Source organism: Gasterosteus aculeatus, chromosome 7 (assembly GCF_964276395.1).
Source record: "Gasterosteus aculeatus chromosome 7, fGasAcu3.hap1.1, whole genome shotgun sequence".
Lineage (NCBI taxonomy): Eukaryota > Metazoa > Chordata > Actinopteri > Perciformes > Gasterosteidae > Gasterosteus > Gasterosteus aculeatus.
In genome coordinates, this window is record NC_135694.1 from 13660902 (window position 1) to 13684993 (window position 24092).

Sequence of the window (24092 nt, forward strand, 5' to 3'; positions counted from 1 at the left end):
AGGTTTTCTCCATGCCCATTCTGCATTGCAAGTCAATGAACGTTTGCAGGCATCAAGAATATCTGCAATAGAGGTCAGTTGATGCATCTTCTTGAACAAAACAAAACAGCTCATGGTAAATTTGATTACCATTATAACTTTTTACAAATGCAATTACGAAAAACAAAATAAAGAATATGTATTTATTTGTTTGTTCCCGCTGTTCCCGCAGTCCAGTAGTAGCGGTAATGCGCCTGCAAGGGGATTCGCCGCCAGCCGATAAACACCAAAGAAGAAGCGGATTTGCTCTAGCTGCTCAATGGCGTGTTGAGCGAGATCAGCTTGCTGACAGTGTTTAACACGGTTTTGCTTTGTTATATTGCCTCTGCTGCGCACAAAAGTAAGTTCTTAAAATCTGACAGCAATGAACTAATGTCTCATTAACCGTTTAACGTTAATTGACTTTTAACGTTTGAGAGAATACGGAGTAACATTGTAGAAATCCAAGCTTGCTAGCTAGCTAGCTGAGGCGTAAGCTAGGCTGTCACATTGAAAACTGTTTTAGCATTAGAACATGTCATGCTGAAAATATATTGCGAAAATTTCATTAGCAATGCTTTTAAGACGATCGCTTTTATTTTGAGTTCTTATACTAAACGTTTAATACTAAGCGTTTCTTAACTTAATATAGTTTGACCAAGTACCTATTGCTAACGTACGTCAAAGGGCCAAGGGAAGTTGGCTAAAGGATTGAGATAAACAATTCAGGTCAATTTATAAGGTAAAAGACCTAAGGTAATGGCAGTCCTGATTAGATTAAACCTAATCATCCTCCAAGTACTGTCTTTGTTTTCAATAGGTCTGGTTTGTTTACACTATGCCCATGACAAATTTTATTTTTAGTTTTAACACGCTAAACATGTTTGGCTGCTAAACCCTTTGGTAAGTTAACAAAATAAGTGGACATTGTCACATTAAAATTTGAATGAGAATAACCTAAACAAAAAGTCTCAAACTCACATTTTCAATTTGATTTAAGGAACTATGTGGTCATAGAATTACCATAACAGGACGACAAATCTGAACAGTTCAATTTTACATGTTTAGGTTTGAACCCCAAAATATTTGTGGGTTCAATAACCAAAAGGAGGCATTATCAAATAATTTACAAATAACTAAATTTCATATGGTCACATTGGACACGTTCTCTGGGTGTTTTGCATCAAACAGTAATGTGAGTGTCATAAAAGTGACTTTGCACTTTGCAGCAGTGAAAAGCTCAGTCAACAGTCTCTTATCAGTTTCCCTCTCACACAGATAACAACCCTCAAGGAAATTTCTTGTAGTACATCCTATTATTGAATTTCTAGCTGTTTGTTATTTTTCGAAAAAGTAAACCTTGTTGAAAACTGCACATTTCTTTTTTACATTCATCCGTTATTCCTCATTAGACGTTATGTAATGTATGTAAAACATTTAACAAAGGTTCACTAACCCTCGGGCTAATCCATTTCCACAATAAACCACTCCGCTATCTTGTATGATAATCTCTGTAAGGATATGCAACATTGATCTGGTCTTCACATTAGCAGAAAAACACAAAAGGCCTTTTTATTTTATTACAGCTTCAGATTTGTACTGACGCACAGCGGAGAATGTCTGCAACTGTGAGAAACCCTTTTCAACATATAGTTGAGCCTTTGGACCTCAAGGACCCAAAGCAGCAGTTTTACAATCTTTCCAAACTTGGGGATCCCAGATATGGTAACAACAATTCTCTACTCTATGCAGATATGAAACCTGTTGTCAGCGTAATTTAATGATTTTTAGCAAACTATATTCCAGAGAAGTTCTCTGTCCATCTGTTCTTTAGACCGCCTGCCATTCTCAATACGGGTCCTCCTGGAGTCTGCTGTCAGGAACTGTGATGAGTTTCTGGTGAAGAGCTCAGATGTGGAAAGCATCCTCAACTGGAAGCAGACCCAAACTCAAACTGTGGAGGTGCCATTCAGACCCGCTCGCGTCATCCTTCAGGACTTCACGTATGTGGACAATATTTATTTGCATTCGAATATCAGTGGGTAACTTCAATGGTTTTTAGCATTGGATTGAACTGTATACAGGAAGTTTTACACCCATTGCGTCACTCGGAGTACAACTCTATCTGTGGAAACTGTTAATCAGAAAAACAAAGAATGCGTGATATCATCAGGGTAATATCCGTTTGGCCTTGGAGTCTATAAATGAATAATGGAAAGCCTGCATTACAATGTGGTAGCTTGAGCATGAAGGACATGGTTGTTTATCATAGAGACGTCTAAGGTTTAAATAATGTTGAGGTGCTTTTTGGGAAATGTAGGATGTGTAATTACAATTACTTTCATTTTGTATTACCCAGAATTACAAATAAAAAATTTGCCTCAGAGCTTTACACACATGTGACATCCCTTGTCCCAAAACCCTCACATCAGCTCAGGAAAAAAATCACCTAAAAATGAAAAACCCTTCGATGGGAAGAAAAAAAGGGGAAAAAAAACGTAGGAAGAACGGCAGAGGAGGGATCCTTCACCCGTGATGGACAGACTACAATAGATGTCATGAGTACTGAACTTGTCCAAATATTCAACAAAAATAAATAAATATATATATATATATATATATATATATATATATATATATATATATATATATATATATACACACACACACACACCTAACCCCTAATTGCTCCCTGGGCAAAATGTAAAAGCCATGGGTTAAAAATGCAATGTAAGTCGCATTGGATAAAAGCGTCAGCCCAATGACCTGTAATGTACATTTATATGCAAAATAATGTGTGTGTATAATTAAAAAAAATATATAAATATATATATATATATATATATATATATATATAATCTCATTTTAGTGGCACTTAAATGACACTTACAGCTACGGCTTGACATTACCAGCCCACCTGCCAAATGTGGTTTGAATTCCGCTGTGGCGAGTAAAGCAGTCACTCTCACTAGCCACTTTGGCAGGTGGAATTAAAAATAAAAAAAAATAAAGTGTCATGAGTGCATCATCCACAAACCCAGAACGCTTGGTTACATAGGTGGCAACGGTGGTTCTTGTCCGCGATCACTATTTTACGCTTCGGCGAGCGTGTACTTCCTTAGTTAAGCTCAGCTGTCTACGTTTAGCTACCTGTTAGCAGGATAAAGCCTATCAGAGACAAATGTGCATTTGAGATGAAGACCCTTTTAACAGCTCGGGGCTGTTCGGCCAGCAGAGATATTCATGAGGACTTGGCTGTTCCGTTTACTGGTGACGGTAGCCAGGGTTTCCTCGGCTGGATGACAGTCCTTTACAGTAGTCTCCTCAAAACACATCTAAAATAATAAACTCATTGCAGCCCACATCTTGAGAAGACTGAGATAAACAGTCTCGTCACCACTTTGTTACCAGCGTGACAGGTGGAGGCTTTTGATACAACTGCTGTGGCGGCACAGAGCAGATGTAGGAAAACCTGGATGGCAGACACAAAAAAATATGGTGATGAAACCAAAAAATGAAGAGGAGGAAAAGACTTAAGACTGCAACAGAAAGTGGAGGTCCAGTCAATTGGCGCGTTTATGATCCAGACAAGTAAATGATGTATTTCACTTTGGTTTGGTAGTGAACGTAAGGGGGGGTCTCATAGTTGGGACAAGCAATTTCCCAGTGGAAACAATGAAGGACCATGAAGTTTGTCAAATGAATGTCAAAAGCATTGTGACAAAGACAACCAAGTCTTGCGTTTAGGTCCCTGCACTTCATGAAGTCTGTGGAGCTTTACACCCTTGCACCAGTTATATGCAATGAGCTACTCTTTTTGTTTTTATCAGTTGCAGCTCTTATAAGCTTTGGTGACTTTACATGTACATTTTATGCAGTCTTTATTTGGATGTTTACAATGGTCATTTACATTTGAAAGGAATGTAAATCTAGTTACGGAATGTTTTTGTATTGTTCATGTTAGTGAAATTTGTTAAATTGCCTTGCAAATAAATGCTTTGCTACTTGTGAAAATAATTAGATGAAAGGATGTTTTTAACATGTCATTTATATTAGTTCACACAAACAGAACCCATTGTGGCCCCTGAGTAAAAAAGTCTGCCCACCTCTGCTCTAAACTCTACTTGTAGTGGTGTCCCTGCTGTGGTGGACTTTGCTGCCATGCGGGATGCGGTGATGAAACTCGGCGGTGATCCAGAAAAGATTAATCCTGTTTGCCCCGCCGACCTCGTCATCGATCATTCCATCCAGGTGGACTTTAACAGGAAGTAAAGTAACTCTCTCCACGTAGCTTCAACACTTTATTTTTTAAAATTTTTTCCTCATTCAGATTTGAACATCCGTTTGCGGTGGCTTTACCACTATGTTATAGTTTTTCTCTTTTTCTACATGGCTCTTTTTTTCTTTAGGTCTGACAGCCTTCACAAAAACCAAGACTTGGAATTTGACCGCAACAGAGAGAGATTTCAGTTTTTGAAGGTACAAAAAATGAACAAACCCAGTTTAAGGCGTGCATGTCGGATATATATATAATGGGATTTTTGTTAACCATTAAATATGTCCTATCCTTCTCAGTGGGGCTCAAAAGCGTTTAAGAACATGCGCATCATCCCTCCTGGGTCAGGGATTGTTCACCAAGTCAACCTGGAGTACCTGGCCAGAGTGGTCTTTAAACAGGATGGGTTATTCTACCCAGATAGCCTGGTGGGCACCGACTCCCACACAACCATGATCGATGGACTGGGAGTTCTGGGCTGGGGTAAGACACTGCCTTGTCTTCTCTGCTGCCCAACAGTAAACATATCTAGTAGTGCTTTTTGGTAGAGATGCCTGTTCTCATTTATTCATGCAGTTCAATGGATGAACTTAGATAGCGAGAAAACCAAAGCAGCCACACTTAAGCTCATCATGAAGTTCCTAATAACATCCGTCATCAAACCCTCAGGTGTGGGTGGGATTGAGGCGGAGGCCGTAATGCTGGGTCAGCCAATAAGCATGGTGCTACCTGAGGTGGTGGGATACAAGCTGTCTGGGAAACCCTGCAAGTTCATCACCTCCACAGATATTGTCCTCACTGTAACCAAGGTAATCTCTATTTTTTTACTCGCTGGAACCATATATCAATGAAAAATTCAACATAAGGGGAGAGGCATAACGAGTATGCAGAGTTGAGTTTTGGTGCTCTGCAGCATTTGCAAGATGTCTACAGCTGTTGTGTTCATCATCACAATCTGACATAGTCCCCTCCCTTGTACTCACAGCACCTCCGTCAGGTGGGTGTCGTGGGGAAGTTTGTTGAGTTCTTTGGCCCAGGCGTTGCTCAGCTGTCCATCGCAGACAGAGCCACCATTGCCAACATGTGTCCGGAGTACGGAGCCACAGCAGCCTTCTTCCCCGTGGACGATGTCAGCATCCAGTACCTGAAGCAGACTGGTGAGTGTGGAGCTGGGACTTCTGATTTATGACCAGGAACAGATTCCAAGGTGTGTCTGCATTTTTGTGTTTATTCAGGGCGAGAAGCAGAAAAACAGGCATACATCACAAAGTACCTGAAAGCAGTGGCCATGTTCAGAGACTACACAGATGTCGCTCAGGATCCAGATTTCACTATGGTCAGTCTCCACTTTTCTCTGAATTTTAAGGTTATAGTTTGACTGTTGATCCTCCCATAAAAAGGTTGACTAACAGTGGCTTTTTAAAAGGAAAACTAGAGTAATGCTGAAACACTAAAGGCTGGCGCATGCTTCTGCGTCGTTGCGTCGATGCACTCGTTTCAATTCATGGTTCTAAAAGTCTTGCGTGTGTTGCAGAGCAATTCACCTCCAGAACAACAGGCGGAGTAACGTGTTTTGTTGAAGACGACCTAGAGAGTCACGTCTTGTGTGTGGAAAGTCGTTGGTTTGTTCATTTATTTATCATAGGCTTTATTGTGCCCCGTGCATCGCCACTGCTGCTTTTCATTGCGGACACATTTGTCCCGTATTTTCCTCCACAACTTTGTGCACCTCTCGACCTGTAAACCGGCGTTTGCGGAGATCTCCCGCCATGAATCCAACCGCTTCTACAACCCGCCAATGGCGGCTTGTATAAGCGGCCATATTTGCGCATTTTTTCCGACAAAAGCTCTTCAATCTGATCCGTTCTCTCGTAAACATTCTTTGTTTTAATGATGGCGGTATCGGGCTATGAAAGCGGATATGTGAGACTCCGTAAAGGATGTAGTTAGCAGACCAATCGCAGCCTTGTGAGCTGCGGGAGGCTTGCGTCGCTTTCGCCGCAAGCCTATAAAAATGGGTCGACGCCCGCAAGAGACACGCAAGGGGGTCTTGGGACCAACAATCTTGAGTCTGCGTCGCTCTGAAAACGCAGAAGCATAAACTAGGCTTTAGCCTGTTACTTGCAAGAAGTCATACTGTGATGTTGAAGCAGAACAAAATGAATAGACAGACGATTGCATAGACTTATGGCAGAACGCAGTGAGCTATAGTACACCCTGATTTCTGCCTCTCAGGTGGTGGAGCTGGATCTGACTACAGTGGTCCCATGCTGCAGTGGCCCCAAAAGACCTCAAGACAGAATTGCTGTGTCCAACATGAAGACAGACTTTGAAGCCTGTCTAGGAGCAAAGGTAGGTATCGCTATGCTCTCACACATCATAAAGAATCAAGGCTTAAAATATACAAACAATTCTGCTAAGGATAGAAAACTCAAATGGCTAGCATCAAATGGTAAATGGACTGTACTTGTATAGCACTTTCATAGTCTTTCGATCACTAAAAGCGCTTTTTTACACTACATGACATCATTCACCCATTTATACACTGATGACAGGAGCTACCATACACAGTTCCACCTGCCCACCTACCTGACTTTGGCTATCAAAACTTCTCTCGGTCTTTGTACAAAGTGATGTTAATATTGCTCAAAGTATCATGAAAAGTATGTTTCTCAAGTTTAAAATAAAATTCAAACAACGCTCTGCTGTCAGTGCCTTGTATGATTCCCCAGAGGAACTCTTTTTAATGTTGCTTTGGGACATTTTCAGCACGGTTTTAAGGGTTTCCAGATGGCTCCGGAGCGTCACAACACTGTGGTCCCCTTCCATTTTAACGGAAATGAGTATTCATTGAGCCACGGCTCCGTAGTCATCGCTGCGATCACCAGCTGCACCAACACAAGCAACCCATCTGTCATGCTGGGAGCAGGTGGGTGTGCAGTACTTCTCTTAATGGGATTTCTGGAATAGCATGTGGGTTTATTAACTCTGGATTCTTATTTGGCATAGTCGCGAAATGTAAATTGTCTTCTTTCAGGGCTACTTGCAAAAAAAGCAATAGAGTGTGGCTTAAGCGTGAAGCCATACATAAAGACCAGCCTGTCGCCTGGCAGTGGAGTGGTCACCTCCTACCTAAAAGAGAGCGGAGTTATGGACTACCTCTCTCAGCTGGGGTGAGTTGCTCAAAGTTTCTATTCAGTCCAGCTGTCCTAATGTAGTGGAGGATCCTAAACATGTTGAAATACCATTTATCCCAAGCTATTCTCCAATAGGGTCCAAACTGGAGCAAAAACCTCATCACAAACAAAAAAGCTTCACACCCTTTAAATCGTTAGTCAACAATTAGGCTAGGCTACAATCCCCATTTAATCAGTTTGAAAAAGTTCAAAACACAAGTACTACATAACTGATTCCTCCCGTTTCTCGGCTGTGAGGCCTTCACAAAAGGCTGTCCTAGAGTAGTAATCCTCACTATCAACATAATACTTCCATGATTAGTGTACACACTGGGCTATTACTTAGATGTGGTTTAGTCTGGTATATCCTTTAGGGCTGCAACTATTATTATGACAATTGATTAATTGGATGATTATTTATATAAAAATATACAGCATTAAAAAAAACAGCATTAAAAAGCTTTAATTTCCAATCCTTTATTCTAAAACAGAACTGCAAATTCACATTGCAAAAATAATTCATAAAGTACAGGTTGCTCCTTGAACGTAATAATTTATAAAAAAATAAAGAAAAATACAAATCAGAAAATGTAACATGATTTGCTTTAACGTCAGAACTTCTTCTCTATACTACACTCTCAATCACACCCCCATGTTCACTTGAAACTTATTCATTAAATTATTACCATCATTGTACTGCAAGTTAAGTACATGTGTATACCCCATCTAAGTACAGCTAAAAAACAACCAAGTGCTATGAGATGAATTTAAAATGCCATTTGTAAATAAGTGTCTCCCTTTACAGGCATAACATCAACTACCGTATAACCCACAGTATATGCGCAAGCGCACTAGACTACCGTATATGACAGCATTAAACACACACAAATATATTTGTCAACAATAACCGATATGGGACAAAGCACGAAATACAAGACAACAGATTGAAAAATGAATGGTCCAAAAGAGGCGAGTAAATCAAAACGTGTCTTAGTCCTGCTAACTGCTTTACTGTTGTTATTAGCGAGCTAGCGCTAGCTTGATCAGCTGGATGACGAGTAAACAGCAGCAGCAAAGCTGCTGGAGGCTCGTTACGTTCCTCACGCCAAAACGGGACAACGTGGTGCTTCCGTGCCAGGTTACGTTGACTTTGCATATTTTGCCATTGACACACTTTCAGGGCTCTCAAGCATTGAGCGTGACAGTCAGTCATTTCGGTCTTTAATTAATTGAGTAACGCGTCATGTTACTCACAACAACTGCCGGTGTTACACCCCTACTGGTTTTTCCACCTACTGGTTTCCCTACGCGTGCGTGTTTGTGTTCACTCCACAGCTGCAGATGTGTCCGCCTCAGTTCCCTGATTCGTCACACATTCACAAACATAAAATCTTCAAAACGCATCACAAATCCATTGCAGCGTTTACGATTGTATAAGTGAGCACCACATGACAGCCACGTATGAAAACATTTACATAAAAAAATATATTAAAGAAAGATCGGCACAACCTGGATTCGAACCTGGGGGATCAAAACATCAAAATAGTACCCTGGTGGCTGCTCTTAGCAGTGCGCCACGGAGACACACAGCAATAAGTTGACCCTTAGTAGAATTTATTCATTTCGTTGACGTAGATGGAGCATGGAGGAAACCTTTTGGTGTCGTGGATTTAAAACAACTGGTTACCTTGGGCGTGTCTTGGAACACTTAAGGACATGTGCAACGCTACTTCTTCACGAGGCTGCAGCCTTGCAGCGACACATTTTGATAAAGGATATTGTTTTCTTACGGCCATCGCGTGACGTAAACCACAGACACGAACAAAACAAAGTTTAGAAAATATATTATAAGATCGAACCGACCAGGTTGCGAACCCATGCAGCAAAACGCAAAGACATCACACTGCTGCTCGCTCTGTGCGCTGCGCCACGGGGCAGTACACAGGGTTCTGTCTTAATATATTAGTATATGGTGATTGACATGGAGGAAACCTTCTGGTGGAGGGGATCTAAAACAACTGCTTACCTTGGGCGTGTCTTGGAACACATCCAAAGAAATGTATCAATTCTTAATTGTCACCCAATTAAAGTTAACAAGCAGCATCCCTATAAAAATGCCATGAGGTCGTACATACGATCTTTCCGAACAAGAGATGGACCCACAAAAAGTGAAGGAATTGAGTGAAACAGATTGTACACTTGCAAAACTTCTATTAGGAATCAAATACCTTATAAAGCTCCCAAAAGGAAATTTTATTAAATAATTGTGTTTTAACAGTCACAATAAATAAATCATTGAAAAACAAAATAAAGTAGCTCTAAAGAAAGCATGCTGGACAGCAGAAGTCCTGCTCCAAAAGTGGTTTCCCAGTGCAAACCCAGTGGAACCACAGATGGATGTCACGGAAGACACGCCCAAGGTAACCAGTTGTTTTAGATCCCCTCCACCAGAAGGTTTCCTCCATGTCAATCACCTTGCATTAATATATTAAGACCAAACCCTGCGTACTGCCCCGTGGCGCAGCGTACAGAGCGAGCAGCAGCGTGATGCGTTTGCATTTTGCTGCATGGGTTCGCAACCTGGTCGGTTCAATCTTTTAATATATTTTCTAAACTTTGTTTTGTTTGTGTCTGTGGTTTACGTCACGCGATGGCCGTTGGAAAACAATATCCTTTCTTTATCAAAATGTGTCGCTGCAAGGCTGCAGCCTCGTGAAGAAGTAGCGTTGCACATGTCCTGAAGTGTTCCAAGACACGCCCAAGGTAACCAGTTTTAAATCCACGACACCAAAAGGTTTCCTCCATGCTGATCTACGTCAACGAAATGAATAAATTATACTAAGGGTCAACAAATTGTCTCTCTGTGGCGCACTGCTAAGAGCAGCCACCAGGGTACTATTTTGATGTTTTGATCCCCCGGGTTCGAATCCAGGTTGTGCCGATCTTTCCTTTAATATATTTTTTCATGTAAATGTTTTCATACGTGGCTGTGATGTGGTGCTCACTTATACAATCGTAAACGCTGCAATGGATTTGTGATGCGTTTTGAAGATTTTCAGCAACATGTTTGTGAATGTGTGACGAATCAGGGAACTGAGGCGGACACATCTGCAGCTGTGGAGTGAACACAAACACGCACGCGTAGGGAAACCAGTAGGTGGAAAAACCAGTAGGGGTGTAACACCGGCGCTGCTGGCTCCTCTTTCCTCTAAGTCGGCTCGGCGCTTTTACTTTTGCTCCGCGCGCATCTCCACACCTCATTGAGTGACGTAATAATTGCGCGACACAACGAATCGATAATGAAATTCGTTGCCAACGCTTTTAATAATCGAATTTGATCGATTTCATCGATTCGTTGTTGCCGCCCTAATATCCTTGTTTTATAGGGCTGTTAGGGATTTTATTTTAGGCGAGTCTCAAAATTCAAAGGTTTTATTTGTTATATTGATTTATTTCTAAACTGTCCAGATAGACAGACTATCTGTTGTGCTGACAGTTGATGCGTTATTTAAATAAAACTCACACACAAATAAAAAGCCTAGGGATTTTAGATTGAAAATCCAACATTTGTAATTTTTTGCACACTTGGACACAAGGAACATCCGGTGTGCAAAATACAGTAATGGGAGAAGCTGAAATTAATTTCAAGATATGCTGAAAATACTTTACTACCACTAGTAGGAGTAATTTTTGTATTAATAGCAGTAGAAATACTGGTAGTAGTGTTAGTTGTAGTAATTTAAAGTGCAAAAAGTATTTCAACAAAACCGCTTCATTCTGAGCGTCAGGGTTAACATACTTATTATCATGGAGGTTATTTTGAAATTTCTTTTAAAAAAAGGGGATTTCGGGTTTCCAAAACTTCTGCTACAGCTAAAAAGACAACCAAGTGCTTTCTCTGGGAATTTATGACACCAGATTTGCATTTCTATGGAAGGCAGTTGGACACACTCTCGGGGCTCTGTGGCGAAAAGTAAATGTCTGTAGCCACATGAGCTTTTTACATTACATTAATTTTTTACATTAATTATAAGTCCAAAGAGACTTACATTGCATTTTTAACCCATGGTTTATGTCGAAATGAGTGAGGAGTCCGTACTTTGAATCCAAGCTGTTGGTTTATTGCACAAACTTATAACTTACGTAGAGTCGTGTTTCTATCGGCTACACCAGGGCTATTCAATTAATTTGGAATTGGGGCCAGTTCATGAAACTAAGGCAAAATAAGGGGCTGGAGAAAATGAGTAATTATAGTAACAAATAAAGAAATTACAACAACATACTGAAGGAGTCAATATATTCTGTTTTTTAAATGCAAAACAACATATGCACATTGTGATGCACTAAGAGAAATAGGCATTGTTACATTCAAATGGCAATACATGTTGAAAAATCAGACACAGACAATTAGAGAAATGCAATTAACTAAGAGAAAACATCCACTTAATTGCACATAACTGTACCAACTTTACAGCTCGTTATCGTCAATTTACAATAAAGAGACACATTTCAGTGTTCAAAGTAAAGAGGGAAATAATTCTCAGAAACATCAAACTGCCCCCTTCACCACTGGCTAAAAACAGAAATGCAGCTAAATGGTAACTGAATAAAACTATTGCAACAAAAAAATAAAATAGACTTCCCCATAAATCCTCACATGGACTACTACTGTATTCACGTTTGTCCAGTCTGAACATAAATCAGACACCTTAACAATCAGTCTAGGTCAGCCATATCATAGATATTTAAGATTGCACTCATGGCAGAACATTTCAAACTGCATTCAACAATAATACCACATCTAGAAAAAGAAGTGCATAATATGGGGTGAATAACATGTTAATTGCATCATACTGTTCAAAAACCAATCCTGATTTCTTGCTTGACTAGTTATGCCTGTTACCTTGCATGTAGTTCGCCAACATTGGCCACCTAATGAGAGAAATGGAATTTTTTTTGATAAGAGCAGTGAAGTCAGGTGTATATGTTGTCAGGGCAAGCAGTGTTGCAGATGCTGGTCAGTGAGGGATATGCAAAGTTTTAATGGCATTCATGTGTGCGAATGACGACTCACAAGTGTATGTTGAGCCAAACATTGTCAGAAGAAAAAGTGCAAGACCCCTTGAATGTGGAAATTTCTCTTTGCTGACTTCATGGGTCCAGAACTTTTCAAAACCTGCCTGCTGCAATGACTGTCGCAAGTAATCTGACTGAATGTCAATGCGTTCCACTTGTAAAGATCCCACATCCAATGACGATACCATCTCCTTCTCTTTCAATGCAAAGTCTGCCTTAACATTCACACAGAAAGGGTCCTTCACAAATCTCATCACTTCACTGGAGATGCTGAAATCCTCAAACCTAGTGGCAAAGTTGTTTTTCAATGATGTTTAAAGTAATTTGCAGCAGAGAGGTCACTCTAACCAGTCCCACATTTACTTGACCTATTTATTGTCCCGTTGACGAACAATAAAAGTAACAAGAACCAGTAATATTTTTAGTTCTGTTTAGATAACTGCTGCTCAACTAATTCCATTTGAAAGCAAAACTTGTCGTCTTGTTGTTTTTGCCTTACTGTCAAATTTGTGATTGCTGCAAAATTTTAGTGGAAACATTTTTTTAAGAACCAGATGGTCAAACAAGATGATACAAGTGTGACATAACATGCCTCACTCGTGGTGGTCATGGTATTTTTAGCACAATTGTTAGTGCGAAGAGCGTCAATCTAAAAATAAAGGCTTTTCAATATACATTACATGTCTTTAGTTTGCGCACAATGAGCATAAATCTAAAATGAAACGATTAATATTCCCCAAATGCCAACGTACTAATATATACACTTGTGGCTCTTACAAAGGGGAAACACATTAAGTATACTCTAAACTGTTAACCGTTAATATATTGTTCAGAGCTTGAAGTTAAAACAGATGGTGTTTTTCCTTTTTTGTCAGTTTAGGCTCGGGTATCATTTTGAAAGTGTGGTTTTAGCACCGGTATCGGGGAAAAAACCCAAACCATTCCCATCCCTACTTAGAAGATAATGTGCTTGCCTAGTAAACAATCCTTTTTTGTGTCTCCTGTTAGCTTTGAGGTTGTAGGCTATGGCTGTATGACCTGTATAGGAAACAGTGGGCCTCTCCCGGTGCCGGTTGTGGAGGCCATAACACAGGTACAAGCTGTTTTCACATCCCTACTGTAGAACTTTACGCACTGATTAGCTTCATTTATTCAGATTTATCTTTTTACTTTTATCTGAAATATTCATGTTATTTTACTAACTGTAGCTGAACATTAAAACATTTAAAAAATGTAATGTAATTACATTAATGTAAAATGTAATCACTTAAGGTATTTTCTACCATCTGGTACTCCTCAGGGAGATCTGGTTGCTGCAGGGATCCTTTCAGGAAATAGAAACTTTGAAGGCAGAGTTCACCCCAACACCAGAGCCAACTACCTGGCGTCGCCTCCGCTTGTCATCGCCTACGCAATCGCTGGCACCGTGAAGATAGACTTTGACAACGAACCCATTGGTGAGTTTTGATGCTACGCAGTGAGATAGCAAGCTGGTTGTTTCAACGTTAAGCACATGAGTTTGAGAGACTGCTGCAGGCTGAAAGCCTCCAGACTGCATTATGTTGTACTGGCATACACACCAGGATTTACAACCAAGATCCACGTTGGATTTTGGGTAATGTAAATACCAGGTATTGTCAAGAAAGAGTGCATGGAATAAAAAAAGAACTGGTTCTGCTGCATCTATTTTGAACCTTGTTTTACCGTGCATTATAGGTCTAGTGATATATTAACCCTCCTACTACAAACCCTGTCGCCGGTGACCGGAATGAGATTTTATGGTTTGTCTACCACAAAAAATCAATAAGAGGCACTCATCATGAACCATAACTGTGATACCTTATATAGACAGGTGTGTGTGCCTTTCTCAATCATGTCCAATCAACTGAATTTAGCACAGGTGGACTCCAATCAAGTTGTAGAAACATCTCAAGGATGATCAGTGGAAACAGGATGCACCTGAGCTAAATGTTGAGTGTCATGGCAAAGGCTGTGAATACTTATGTACATGTTATGTTTTCGTTCTTCATTTTTTTCAGTTTCCACTTTGTCATTATGGGTTGTTGTGTGTAGAATGTTGAGGAAAATAATGAATTTAATCCATTTTGGAATAAGGCTGTAACATAACAAAATGTGGAAAAAGTGAAGCGCTGTGAATACTTTCCGGATGCACTGTACATTTAAATGTGAACTCCTCCCCCCGCTGTCGGCTCACCTGCCTCCATCCAGAATAAATTAAATCCTCATCGGCTCGCATTGCATGATGCGATATGCTGGAGGGCTGCGTCCCTTGACCGCGTTTGGAAGAGCTGACGGAATAAGACTGCCGAATCGGAGCCGAAGTGACGTATGCGGTCGACGAATGCATCCTAAAGCAGAGGTCCACAACCACCCAGAAAGATTTTTTTTTTTCATGTTTTATTTTGAAAATTGACTAGGTTCTCTCCTAATTACGTGCGGTCGTACCTCTTGACATGTTTCCCGAGCGGTATACAATTACCCACTACTCGTTGCGACAAGCTGAAGCACAGTTGGCCCTCAGGGGCATTATAGCCGACACTACAAAATATTATGTTGTGGCGCCCCTCGGCAGTTTGACAGCAGGCAGAGTGGTAAGCATGGCTGAACATCCTCCAGAAGGGTAGTGTTTCCCCTACCATTATAATGGGGGAAAGTTACAAACCTAGGGGAAACACTGAGAAGGGGACAAGTACAATGCCATGGAAGGCCAGCGGTGGAGATTTTCAGGCTTTCTGACTGAGCGGACTCTACGACAACAAGTTTACAGTATGTGTGGCGGTAAATCACTGTCAAAATTCGAAAGCGTAAATCAGGTTGCTGCGCTCGCGTAAATCAAACATCTGCGAGCAAATGTCCGTCTCGCGTGAGATATTTCCTCGCTCGCAGAACGTGAACTTTCTTGCTCGCGAGGCTAATTTCTGCTCGCGCTCGAAGGTGTTTTCTGCGCGCTCGGTGTTGTTCTTTTTGACAGTATGGGGACGGAGCCAGTCACCACGGTATCTACATCGAATTGGTCACAAACCCTGTCTTTGGATTGGCTGAAGTTATGCATTCACAGAACTATAGAAGCCAATTTGCACTACAGAAAGGGGATAGAAAGTCGAAATTATGTGATAAAACGTTGTCAAAACACAAACGACACCTCTGTAACCGTAGATGACAACCAGCTACAACCCTAATTTACCATCATTACCGGCACTCCTCCGGACGCACATTAAGACCAATGCGTCACTTGACCACAACTCTGCTCTCTTCAGGAAGCCACCCACATTGTCATACAAGTTTAAATGTTAGTGTCTTTGGTATGCAGAGAACTCAATGTGTTCAGTCCGCAAAATATATCTGCCAGTCCTCTCAATCAGAAAGGTGTGTTCTTCACAAGTAATACATCTGCCTAGCAAAAGTTGTGTAATAAGCTCCCACTCTTTGCCTTGACTCGAATGGAGGTGATCCTACATATTTTGATGTTTTGACGTTTTGAATGCTTTAACACAGCAAGGCCAGAATACTTTACCACTAGGTATTTCGTTTATAAAGCCACACTCTGGTTCGAATCCCACACCCACTATTCTATGTACATATATATATATTTTTGTCATTTTGACGGAGTGTCCGGGCGACCGCTCCCCCCGACATGCAAGGGGAGGCGAAGGCCTGTTCATCGCTGCTTGCAGCTTTCATTTTTATTTATTTTCTGTGTGCCATACAAATACTTTCAAGGTAAACCTTTTTGTTTCATAAATATGTCAGTTGTAGTGTGTAAATGCAATTTCAAGCAGAGGCCTAAAAAAATGCTATGTGCGGAAATGGTTAAAGAGCAATCCTTACATACTGCACCACTCTTTTTCAGTTCTGAGGGGTTTTGTCCCGTTCCTTTGCAGAGATTGTGTCGGAACTGTTTTTGGAAACCGCTAGGCTAACTTTGCATAGCCTTCACAGGGTCATGATTCTGAGCAGATTAATCTGTCAGTAAACCTAGATCTTCAGACATGCAATGCTAATCACTTCATTGGTCCAGTTGCAGCTCAGGTTCTGATGCATACAGTTTGAATAACCAATGCACAGTCGGCCTCTGTGAGTTTCCTGCCGCCTTGGTATAATGCTTTGTGGTTAAACCAAGTTAGAGATTAAAGACATTACAAATGGGGCCAAATGTAGAAACTAAAGGTTTGTGGGATGCTGGATAGCCCTCAGTTTGCCTTTGGATTAAAATATTACATTTTTGCAAATAGAACACTTAAAAAGATATCTTTCAGAATAAGTCGTTGAATGTAAGACTGACTCGTATGGTTGCAATGCACTCACGGTTTGTGTTCAAAAACCTTTAGGCTAGGACGAAGAACTTAGCACTCTTTGAGATATAATAAACAGTCTTTAATAAAAATAAGTTGTGATGAAGAGGTTTCCCGAGCATTGACAAGCCATTGCTGTCTATGCTTCTGCTTAAGAACAACATTGGGTTATATACATTACAACATTCGGGTTAAAACATGCTGGTGTCTGATTTTATCATACGTTTAAAAGATACGTAACTGACTCTGGGTTGGTTTAATGTTAGTGCAGAGGCACCTTCCGCGCCACTGCACTTTAAGACAGAAACTGCAGCTCTGAGAACTCTTGTAGTGAGAGAGATTGTCAAGCACTCCACATCTGCTGTGGCGTACACAGTGGGGCAAAAAAGTATTTAGTCAGCCACCAATTGTGCAAGTTCTCCCACTTAAAAAGATTGGAGCGGCCTGTCATTTTCATCACAGGTACACGTCAACTATGAGAGACAAAATGAGAAAAAAAAATCCAGGAAATCACATTGTAGGATTTATAATGAATTTATTAGTCAATTATGGTGGAAAATAAGTATTTGGTCAACAACAAAAGTACATCTCAATACTTTGTTATATACCCTTTGTTGGCAATGACAGAGGTCAAACGTTTCCTGTAAGTCTTCACAAGGTTGTCACACACCGTTGCTGGTATTTTGGCCCATTCCTCCATGCAGATCTCCTCTAGAGCAGTGATGTTTTGGGGCTGTCGATGCAACACAAACTTTCAACTCCCTCCAAAGATTTTCTATGGGGTTGAGATCTGGTGACTGGCTAGGCGACTCTAGGACCTTGAAGTGCTTCTTGCGAAGCCACTCCTTCGTTGCCCGGGCGGTGTGTTTGGGGTCATTGTCATGCTGAAAAACCCAGTCACGTTTCATCTTCAATGCCCTTGCTGATGGAAGGAGGTTTTCACTCAAAATCTCACGATACATGGCCCCATTCATTCTTTCCTTTACACGGATCAGTCGTCCTGGTCCCTTTGCAGAAAAACAGCCCCAAAGCATGATGTTTCCACCCCCATGCTTCACAGTAGGTATGGTGTTCTTTGGATGCAACTCGGCATTCTTTCTCCTCCAAACACGACGAGTTGAGTTTGTACCAAAAAGTTATATTTTGGTTTCATATGACATTCTCCCAATCCTCTTCTGGATCATCCAAACCTCAGATGGGCCTTGACATGTACTGGCTTAAGCAGGGGGACACGTCTGGCATTGCAGGATTTGAGTCCTTGGCGGCGTAGTGTGTTACTGATGGTAGCCTTTGTTACTTTGGTCCCAGTTCTCTGCAGGTCATTCACAAAGTCCCCTCGTGTGGTTCTGGGATTTTTGCTCACCGTTCTTGTGATCATTTTGACCTCACGGGGTGAGATCTTGCGTGGAGCCCCGGCTCGAGGGAGATTATCAGTGGTCTTGAATGTCTTCCATTTTCTTATAATTGCTCCCACAGTTGATTTCTTCACACTAAGCTGTTTACCTATCGCAGATTCAGTCTTCCCAGCCTGGTGCAGGTCTGCAATTTTGTTTCTGGTGTCCTTTGCCAGCTCTTTGGTCTTAGCCATAGTGGAGTTTGGACTGTGCCTGTTTGAGGTTGTGGAAGGTGTCTTTTATACTGATAACAAGTTCAAACCGATGCTATTAATACAGGTAACAAGTGGAGGACAGAGGGGCCTCTTAAAGAAGAAGTTACAGGTGTGTGAGAGCCAGGCATTTTGCTTGTTTGTAGGTGACCAAATACTTATTTTCCACCATAATTGACCAATAAATTCATTATAAATCCTACAATGTGATTTCCTGGATTTTTTTTCCTCATTTTGTCTCTCATAGTTGACGTGTACCTGTGATGAAAATTACAGGCCGCTCCAATCTTTTTAAGTGGGAGAACTTGCACAATTGGTGGCTGACTAAATACTTTTTTGCCCCACTGTGTACGCCACAGCAGATGTGGAGTGCTTGACAATCTCTCTCACTACTGTATGTCTGTAGGTTATCTCACAACATCTTTTTCGTGGTCCAATATGTCCAAAATTCTATTCTCTCAGCACTCAACGAGGTAACGAAGCACCATGCATGAATGTTTGTCCTCGCCATTTTTTGTAGTTGCGTGTCAGCATTTGATTAATTTGGGGGTTGGAAATGTTAAATGTTTTATGTCTGATTTTAAATATTTTTGAATTCATATTTGTTTTTTTATTTTGTCCTTTTGTCTTCTGTAGCCATTAACTGTGACGGCAAAGCGATTTTCCTGGGGGACATCTGGCCCACGCGGGAGGAGATCCAGGCTGTGGAGAGGACGTTTGTCATCCCATCTATGTTCAAAGAAGTCTATGAGAAGATTGATGTAGTGTAACCTTTATTCTGTTAACCGAGCATTGCTTTGGTGTAATGTAGACCTGTGATTGACATAAATGTTATTGTGCTTTGTTGCTGCAGAAAGTAAATGAACGCTGGAATGCTCTAGATGCTCCTTCAGACAAGCTGTATACCTGGGACCCTAAATCAACCTACATCAAGTCCCCACCGTTCTTCGATGGTTTGGTAAATAAAGTCACTTAATCTACTAGAAATGTTGTTTTCCTTTTAATATGCTCATGATGAACGGAAGCATTTTAAATCTGGTTTTAATTTTGATGTTTGGAAATGTGGTGTGTGAAACAGGTGTGTGTATAGAGTGGGATATTTCAGGTTTTCCCACTTAAAAAGGATGTAGGAGTCTGTAATTTTTATCATAGGTACTCTTAAACTGTGAGTGGCAGAACCTAAAACAAATCCAGAAAATCACATTGTATCACATCTTAGTTTGTCTTTAGGAATCCCTCCTGTTCTCCACTCATTACCTGTATTAACTGCACCTGTTTTAACTCGTTACCTGTATAAAAGACACACTCAATCAAACACTCTAACCTCTCCACAATGGCCAAGACTAGAGAGCTGTGAAAGGACATCCGGGATAAAATTGAAGACCGGCTGGGATGGGCTACAGGACAATAGGCAATCAGCTTGCTGAAAAGGCAACAACTGTTGCAACAATTAATAGAAAATGAAAGAAGTTCAAGATGACGGTCAATCTCCCTTGGTCTGGGGCTCAATGCAAGATTCACCTCAAGGGGCATCAATGATCATGAGGAAGGTGAGGGATCAGCCCAGAACTACACGGAAGGACCTGGGCAGGGCTGTAGTGTAGGGTAAACGCACGTAAACGCCGTTTACGCACTTCTAGAATTTTGGAAATAGCGTTTACGCACCTCAAAGTTCCCTGCGCCTTGTATTCTTCCGTTGGAATAATCCGAAATAAACTTGGTGTAATTTTAAAACAGATAAGACTACGTTTCCTATTGTTGAACATATAAACGCCGTAGTCTGAATCATTTCATCTGCGCTGTATTACGGTCTGTGAGCATCCAATCAGTGCCTTGCGGCTGCAGCAGCGACACCAATCAGGATCCAGGAGGTGTGTAAACACACGTTGTGGATCAGCCAGAAACGGACCGGTTTCATGTCAGACAATATTTCGCGGACCGGTCGAGAGGGGTGTAGTAGTCGTTGCGGGCGGAACAACCGACTGGGGGGGGTAGTAGTCGCGCGCTCTGTATTCGCTGGTCGTGCACGGTAAAAGGACAAGAAGAACGCCTGGTGACGCGTAGATTAGAAAACAAGTCAGTTCTCAATGTGAAAAAAACATGTTGTATAGGCTATTTATGATGACATAGGTAGTACATGAGTGTTCCTTTAATGTATGTTGTCAGTTTAATTGACAGGCTGCTTAACAGGTTAACTCTTAAATTCATTCAAATTCAAATCAACATATTTTTCAGGCAGTGAGAGGACAGGCAATGATGCAGAGAGCACAGGGAGAGGAGAAACACCAGGTCCAATAGAGAGAGAGAAGCACAGTAAAAAGGAGACTCCGTATGTAGATAGTTCTTAATCTGCAATTGTGTTGTTGTGTTGACATACTTTTCTTTACTCTTTTCTTAAATTTAATAAACTACAAACTACTAACACATTTATTCATTGTCATTGATTGTATATGACTTTTACTGATAAAATAATGCAATATAGCCAGGACAGCCTTACAGTCGCAACGCTTTGTGTTGCGTTGCTTCGCATCGCGTCGAGGTCTGTATGATCACAAAATTCAGAGTTTACCCACCTCTAATTTTACCACTACAGCACTGGACCTGGGGCCTCATTTATAAAACCTTGCGTAGGATTTGCGCCAGAAGTGGCGTACGGATGAAACGTAGGACGTGCGTACGCACAGAAATATTCAGACGCACATCCTACGCAGTTTTCCCTTAATAAATCACAATCACTTCTAAATGCAGCGCAGCTTTTGCGGCTTCATGTCATGCCCATAGTTTCCCATATATAGTCTGTGGAACGCCCAAAAATGTATATTTATCGATTGCGAAATCATGGCAAACACTGAGAGGAAAACAAAGAAACGTAACTTCGAAGTCGAAATGATCATTGGCGAGGTGGAAAGGAGAAGTAGAATGCTTTTTGGAGGGCACAGTATGGACATTACTAATGCCAAAAAGGCACTTGAGTCGCAAAAGGTTGCAGAGCAACGCTCACAACCTCGTACCGTGGCCGAAATAAAGAAAATGATTGGGGATCGGGGACAGGGTCTGGGCCAACACAGCCATCGGCGTCAGGGGGGTCGAGGCACGTTTGGAAGCTGTGGCACATTATGTAGCACAGCACATGCCAGCACGATTTTGCACACCTTTTCAGGAGTAGACAATAACCTCCCTCCAGTGCAGTCGATGCAGCGCCATCTGCCCTTAAACAGGACGATGGTGCGCTGCACTACAGCGCGAATCCTTCCATTTGCCACATCTTCTAAGAGCGCAAGATCAGCCATTTCGTGTCATTACGCATTGTGATGACATGTTATTCCTTTTGATTGCATATGACAAGCAACAGCTGTGTTTTGAGGATGAATTGCATAACATGCCAATATTATTGCAGAACATATTTCACTTTTCTTTTTGAAAATGTGTTCATTTGTATTTGTTTTACGCTGCAGATCGATCAAACGGGTGTTCATGTTATTTATGAGAGGCAGTATTGGCATTTCTTTTACAACAGTCTAGGTTTACACACTTTCACACACGTTTGTGTGTTTCTTGCATTTGCCGACGGTTCTCATTTCACCCGTTTTTGTGCGTACGCATGGGTCCGAGCTTGCATGAAGGACCGCACATTTTTCCGTCAAGTTTGCTTTTTATAAATACCAATTGTTGCGTAGAGAGCGGCGTACGCCTTTTTTTTGTGTGTATGCAACGTTTATAAATGAGGCCCCAGGTCAATGATCTGAAGAGGGCTGGGACCACAGTCTCAAAGAAAACCATTAATAACACACTACGCCGTCATGGATTAAAATTCTGCAGTGCACCCAAGGTCTCCCTGCTTAAGCCAGTGCATGTCCAGGCCCATCTGTGGGTCGTCGTGGCGCAGGGGTCAGAGAAGGTGTGCTGGGAAGCACAAGGTTGGTGGTTCGATTCCAGGCTGCCCCATGTTCCATGTCGAAGTGTCCCTGAGCAAGACACCTAACCCCTAATTGCTCCCCGGGCAAAAATGTGAAAAAGCCATGGGTTTAAAGTGTAATGTAAGTCGCTTTGGATAAAAGCGTCTGCTAAATGACCTGTAATGTAATACTGTAATCTGAAGTTTGCCAATGGCCATCTGGCTGATCCAGAGGTGGTATGGGTGAAAGTGACGTGGTCTGATGAGATGAAATAGAACTTTTTGGTCCAAACTCCACTCGCCATGTTTGGAGGAAGAAGAAGGATTAGTACAATACCAAGAACAGCATCCCAACCGTGAATCATGCAGGTGGAAACCTCATTCTTTGGGGATTCTTTTCTGCAAAGGGGACAGGACGACTGTACCGTATTGAGGAGGATGGGTGGGGCCATTTATCGCAAGATCTTGGCCAACAACCTCTTTCCCTCAGTTAGAGTTAGAGCATTGAAGATGGGTCGTGGCTGTCTCTTCCAGCATGCCAACGACCCAAAACACACAGCCAGGGCAAGTAAGGAGTGGCTCCATAAGAAGCATCTCAAGGTCCTGGAGTGGCCTAGCCAGTCTCCAGACCTGAACCCAATAAAAAATATTTGGAGGGAGCTGAAATATATATATATGATAGTGAATACTGATATTATTTTTGGCCATGGTTCTACCGTGTGTTTTCTCATCTGTGTCAGACCAAGAAGCTGCAGCCACCCAAGTCCATCCATGACGCCTACGTGTTGCTGAACCTAGGAGACTCGGTCACCACTGACCACATTTCTCCTGCAGGGAACATTGCCAGGAACAGCTCTGCAGCACGCCATCTCACCAACAGAGGGTGGGCCCCCACAAAGCAGTCTGGCTTTCTCATTTCTCAGAGTCTGTGAATCTGCAGTGATTGGTAGACTACTTTATTTGGGTTGAAACGCTTACTACAGTAGGTTTCATTGTAGTAATCTGTACAGTAAATATTTTTCTAGTTTCTAATGGCTTTTCATTTCCTACCTGTGATCCGTTGTGTTCTTTCTGTCCGTAAAAGATTTCTGATTCACCATGTTTCTGCTTTGGCAGTCTGAGCCCTAGGGACTACAACTCATATGGCTCACGTCGAGGTAACGATGCCGTCATGGCCAGAGGGACGTTCGCCAACATCCGCCTCTTTAACAAGTTCATCAACAAGCAGGCGCCACAAACCATTTACCTGCCAACCGGAGAGACGGTTAGCATACAAAACCTCTCTTTAACTTCACAATTATGTAGCTGCTGTTTGACTCAATACATTGTTTCCTGGCAAAATTATTTTCCAATAATTGTCCCATTGTAACGAAAAGGGTAAATCCTTCATGCCACCTGCCTTTAAGCTTTAATCTGCTACGAATTATCTGGGCTAAATTTGTATTACATTTGTAGTAACACCTGCATATTTGGTCCCGTACCTCCAGCTGGATGTGTTTGATGCTGCAGATCGATACCAGCAGGCCGGCATCCCTCTGATGGTTTTAGCAGGGAAGGAGTACGGCTCGGGCAGCTCCAGAGACTGGGCAGCAAAGGGCCCCTTTCTACTGGTGAGGATCAAGGCTTTGTAGCCTGGGAAAGAAAATACATAGAATGTTGTAAATTATGCTAATTGAGACCCCTCAAGTTGTTAAGTCTTAAAATTGTGTAATGGAAAAGCGTCAATTTATCA

General features: G+C 41.6%; 1 protein-coding gene across 4 annotated transcripts in view; it reads left to right on the forward strand.

Moving 5' to 3' along the window:
* The first annotated feature begins 209 nt into the window (after positions 1 to 209).
* aco1 (aconitase 1, soluble) overlaps positions 210 to 24092 on the forward strand; it is a 28242-nt gene continuing 4359 nt past the window's right edge. The window contains exons 1-19 of one of the 4 annotated variants that reach the window (XM_040180365.2): positions 210 to 379; positions 1605 to 1743; positions 1853 to 2021; positions 4149 to 4291; positions 4428 to 4497; positions 4594 to 4777; positions 4964 to 5103; positions 5280 to 5451; positions 5530 to 5630; positions 6530 to 6646; positions 7064 to 7223; positions 7332 to 7467; positions 13555 to 13639; positions 13847 to 14003; positions 19102 to 19226; positions 19319 to 19423; positions 23101 to 23243; positions 23477 to 23624; positions 23848 to 23970. In XM_040180365.2, coding sequence (XP_040036299.1) covers positions 4618 to 4777; positions 4964 to 5103; positions 5280 to 5451; positions 5530 to 5630; positions 6530 to 6646; positions 7064 to 7223; positions 7332 to 7467; positions 13555 to 13639; positions 13847 to 14003; positions 19102 to 19226; positions 19319 to 19423; positions 23101 to 23243; positions 23477 to 23624; positions 23848 to 23970 — 1872 coding nt within the window. In that variant the 5' untranslated portion in view covers positions 210 to 379; positions 1605 to 1743; positions 1853 to 2021; ... (1 more) ...; positions 4428 to 4497; positions 4594 to 4617. Of the gene's footprint in view, positions 380 to 1604; positions 1744 to 1829; positions 2022 to 4148; positions 4292 to 4427; positions 4498 to 4593; positions 4778 to 4963; positions 5104 to 5279; positions 5452 to 5529; positions 5631 to 6529; positions 6647 to 7063; positions 7224 to 7331; positions 7468 to 13554; positions 13640 to 13846; positions 14004 to 19101; positions 19227 to 19318; positions 19424 to 23100; positions 23244 to 23476; positions 23625 to 23847; positions 23971 to 24092 lie in introns of all 4 variants that reach the window. The other 3 variants (XM_040180363.2, XM_078105863.1, XM_040180364.2) reach the window with 3 other exon arrangements.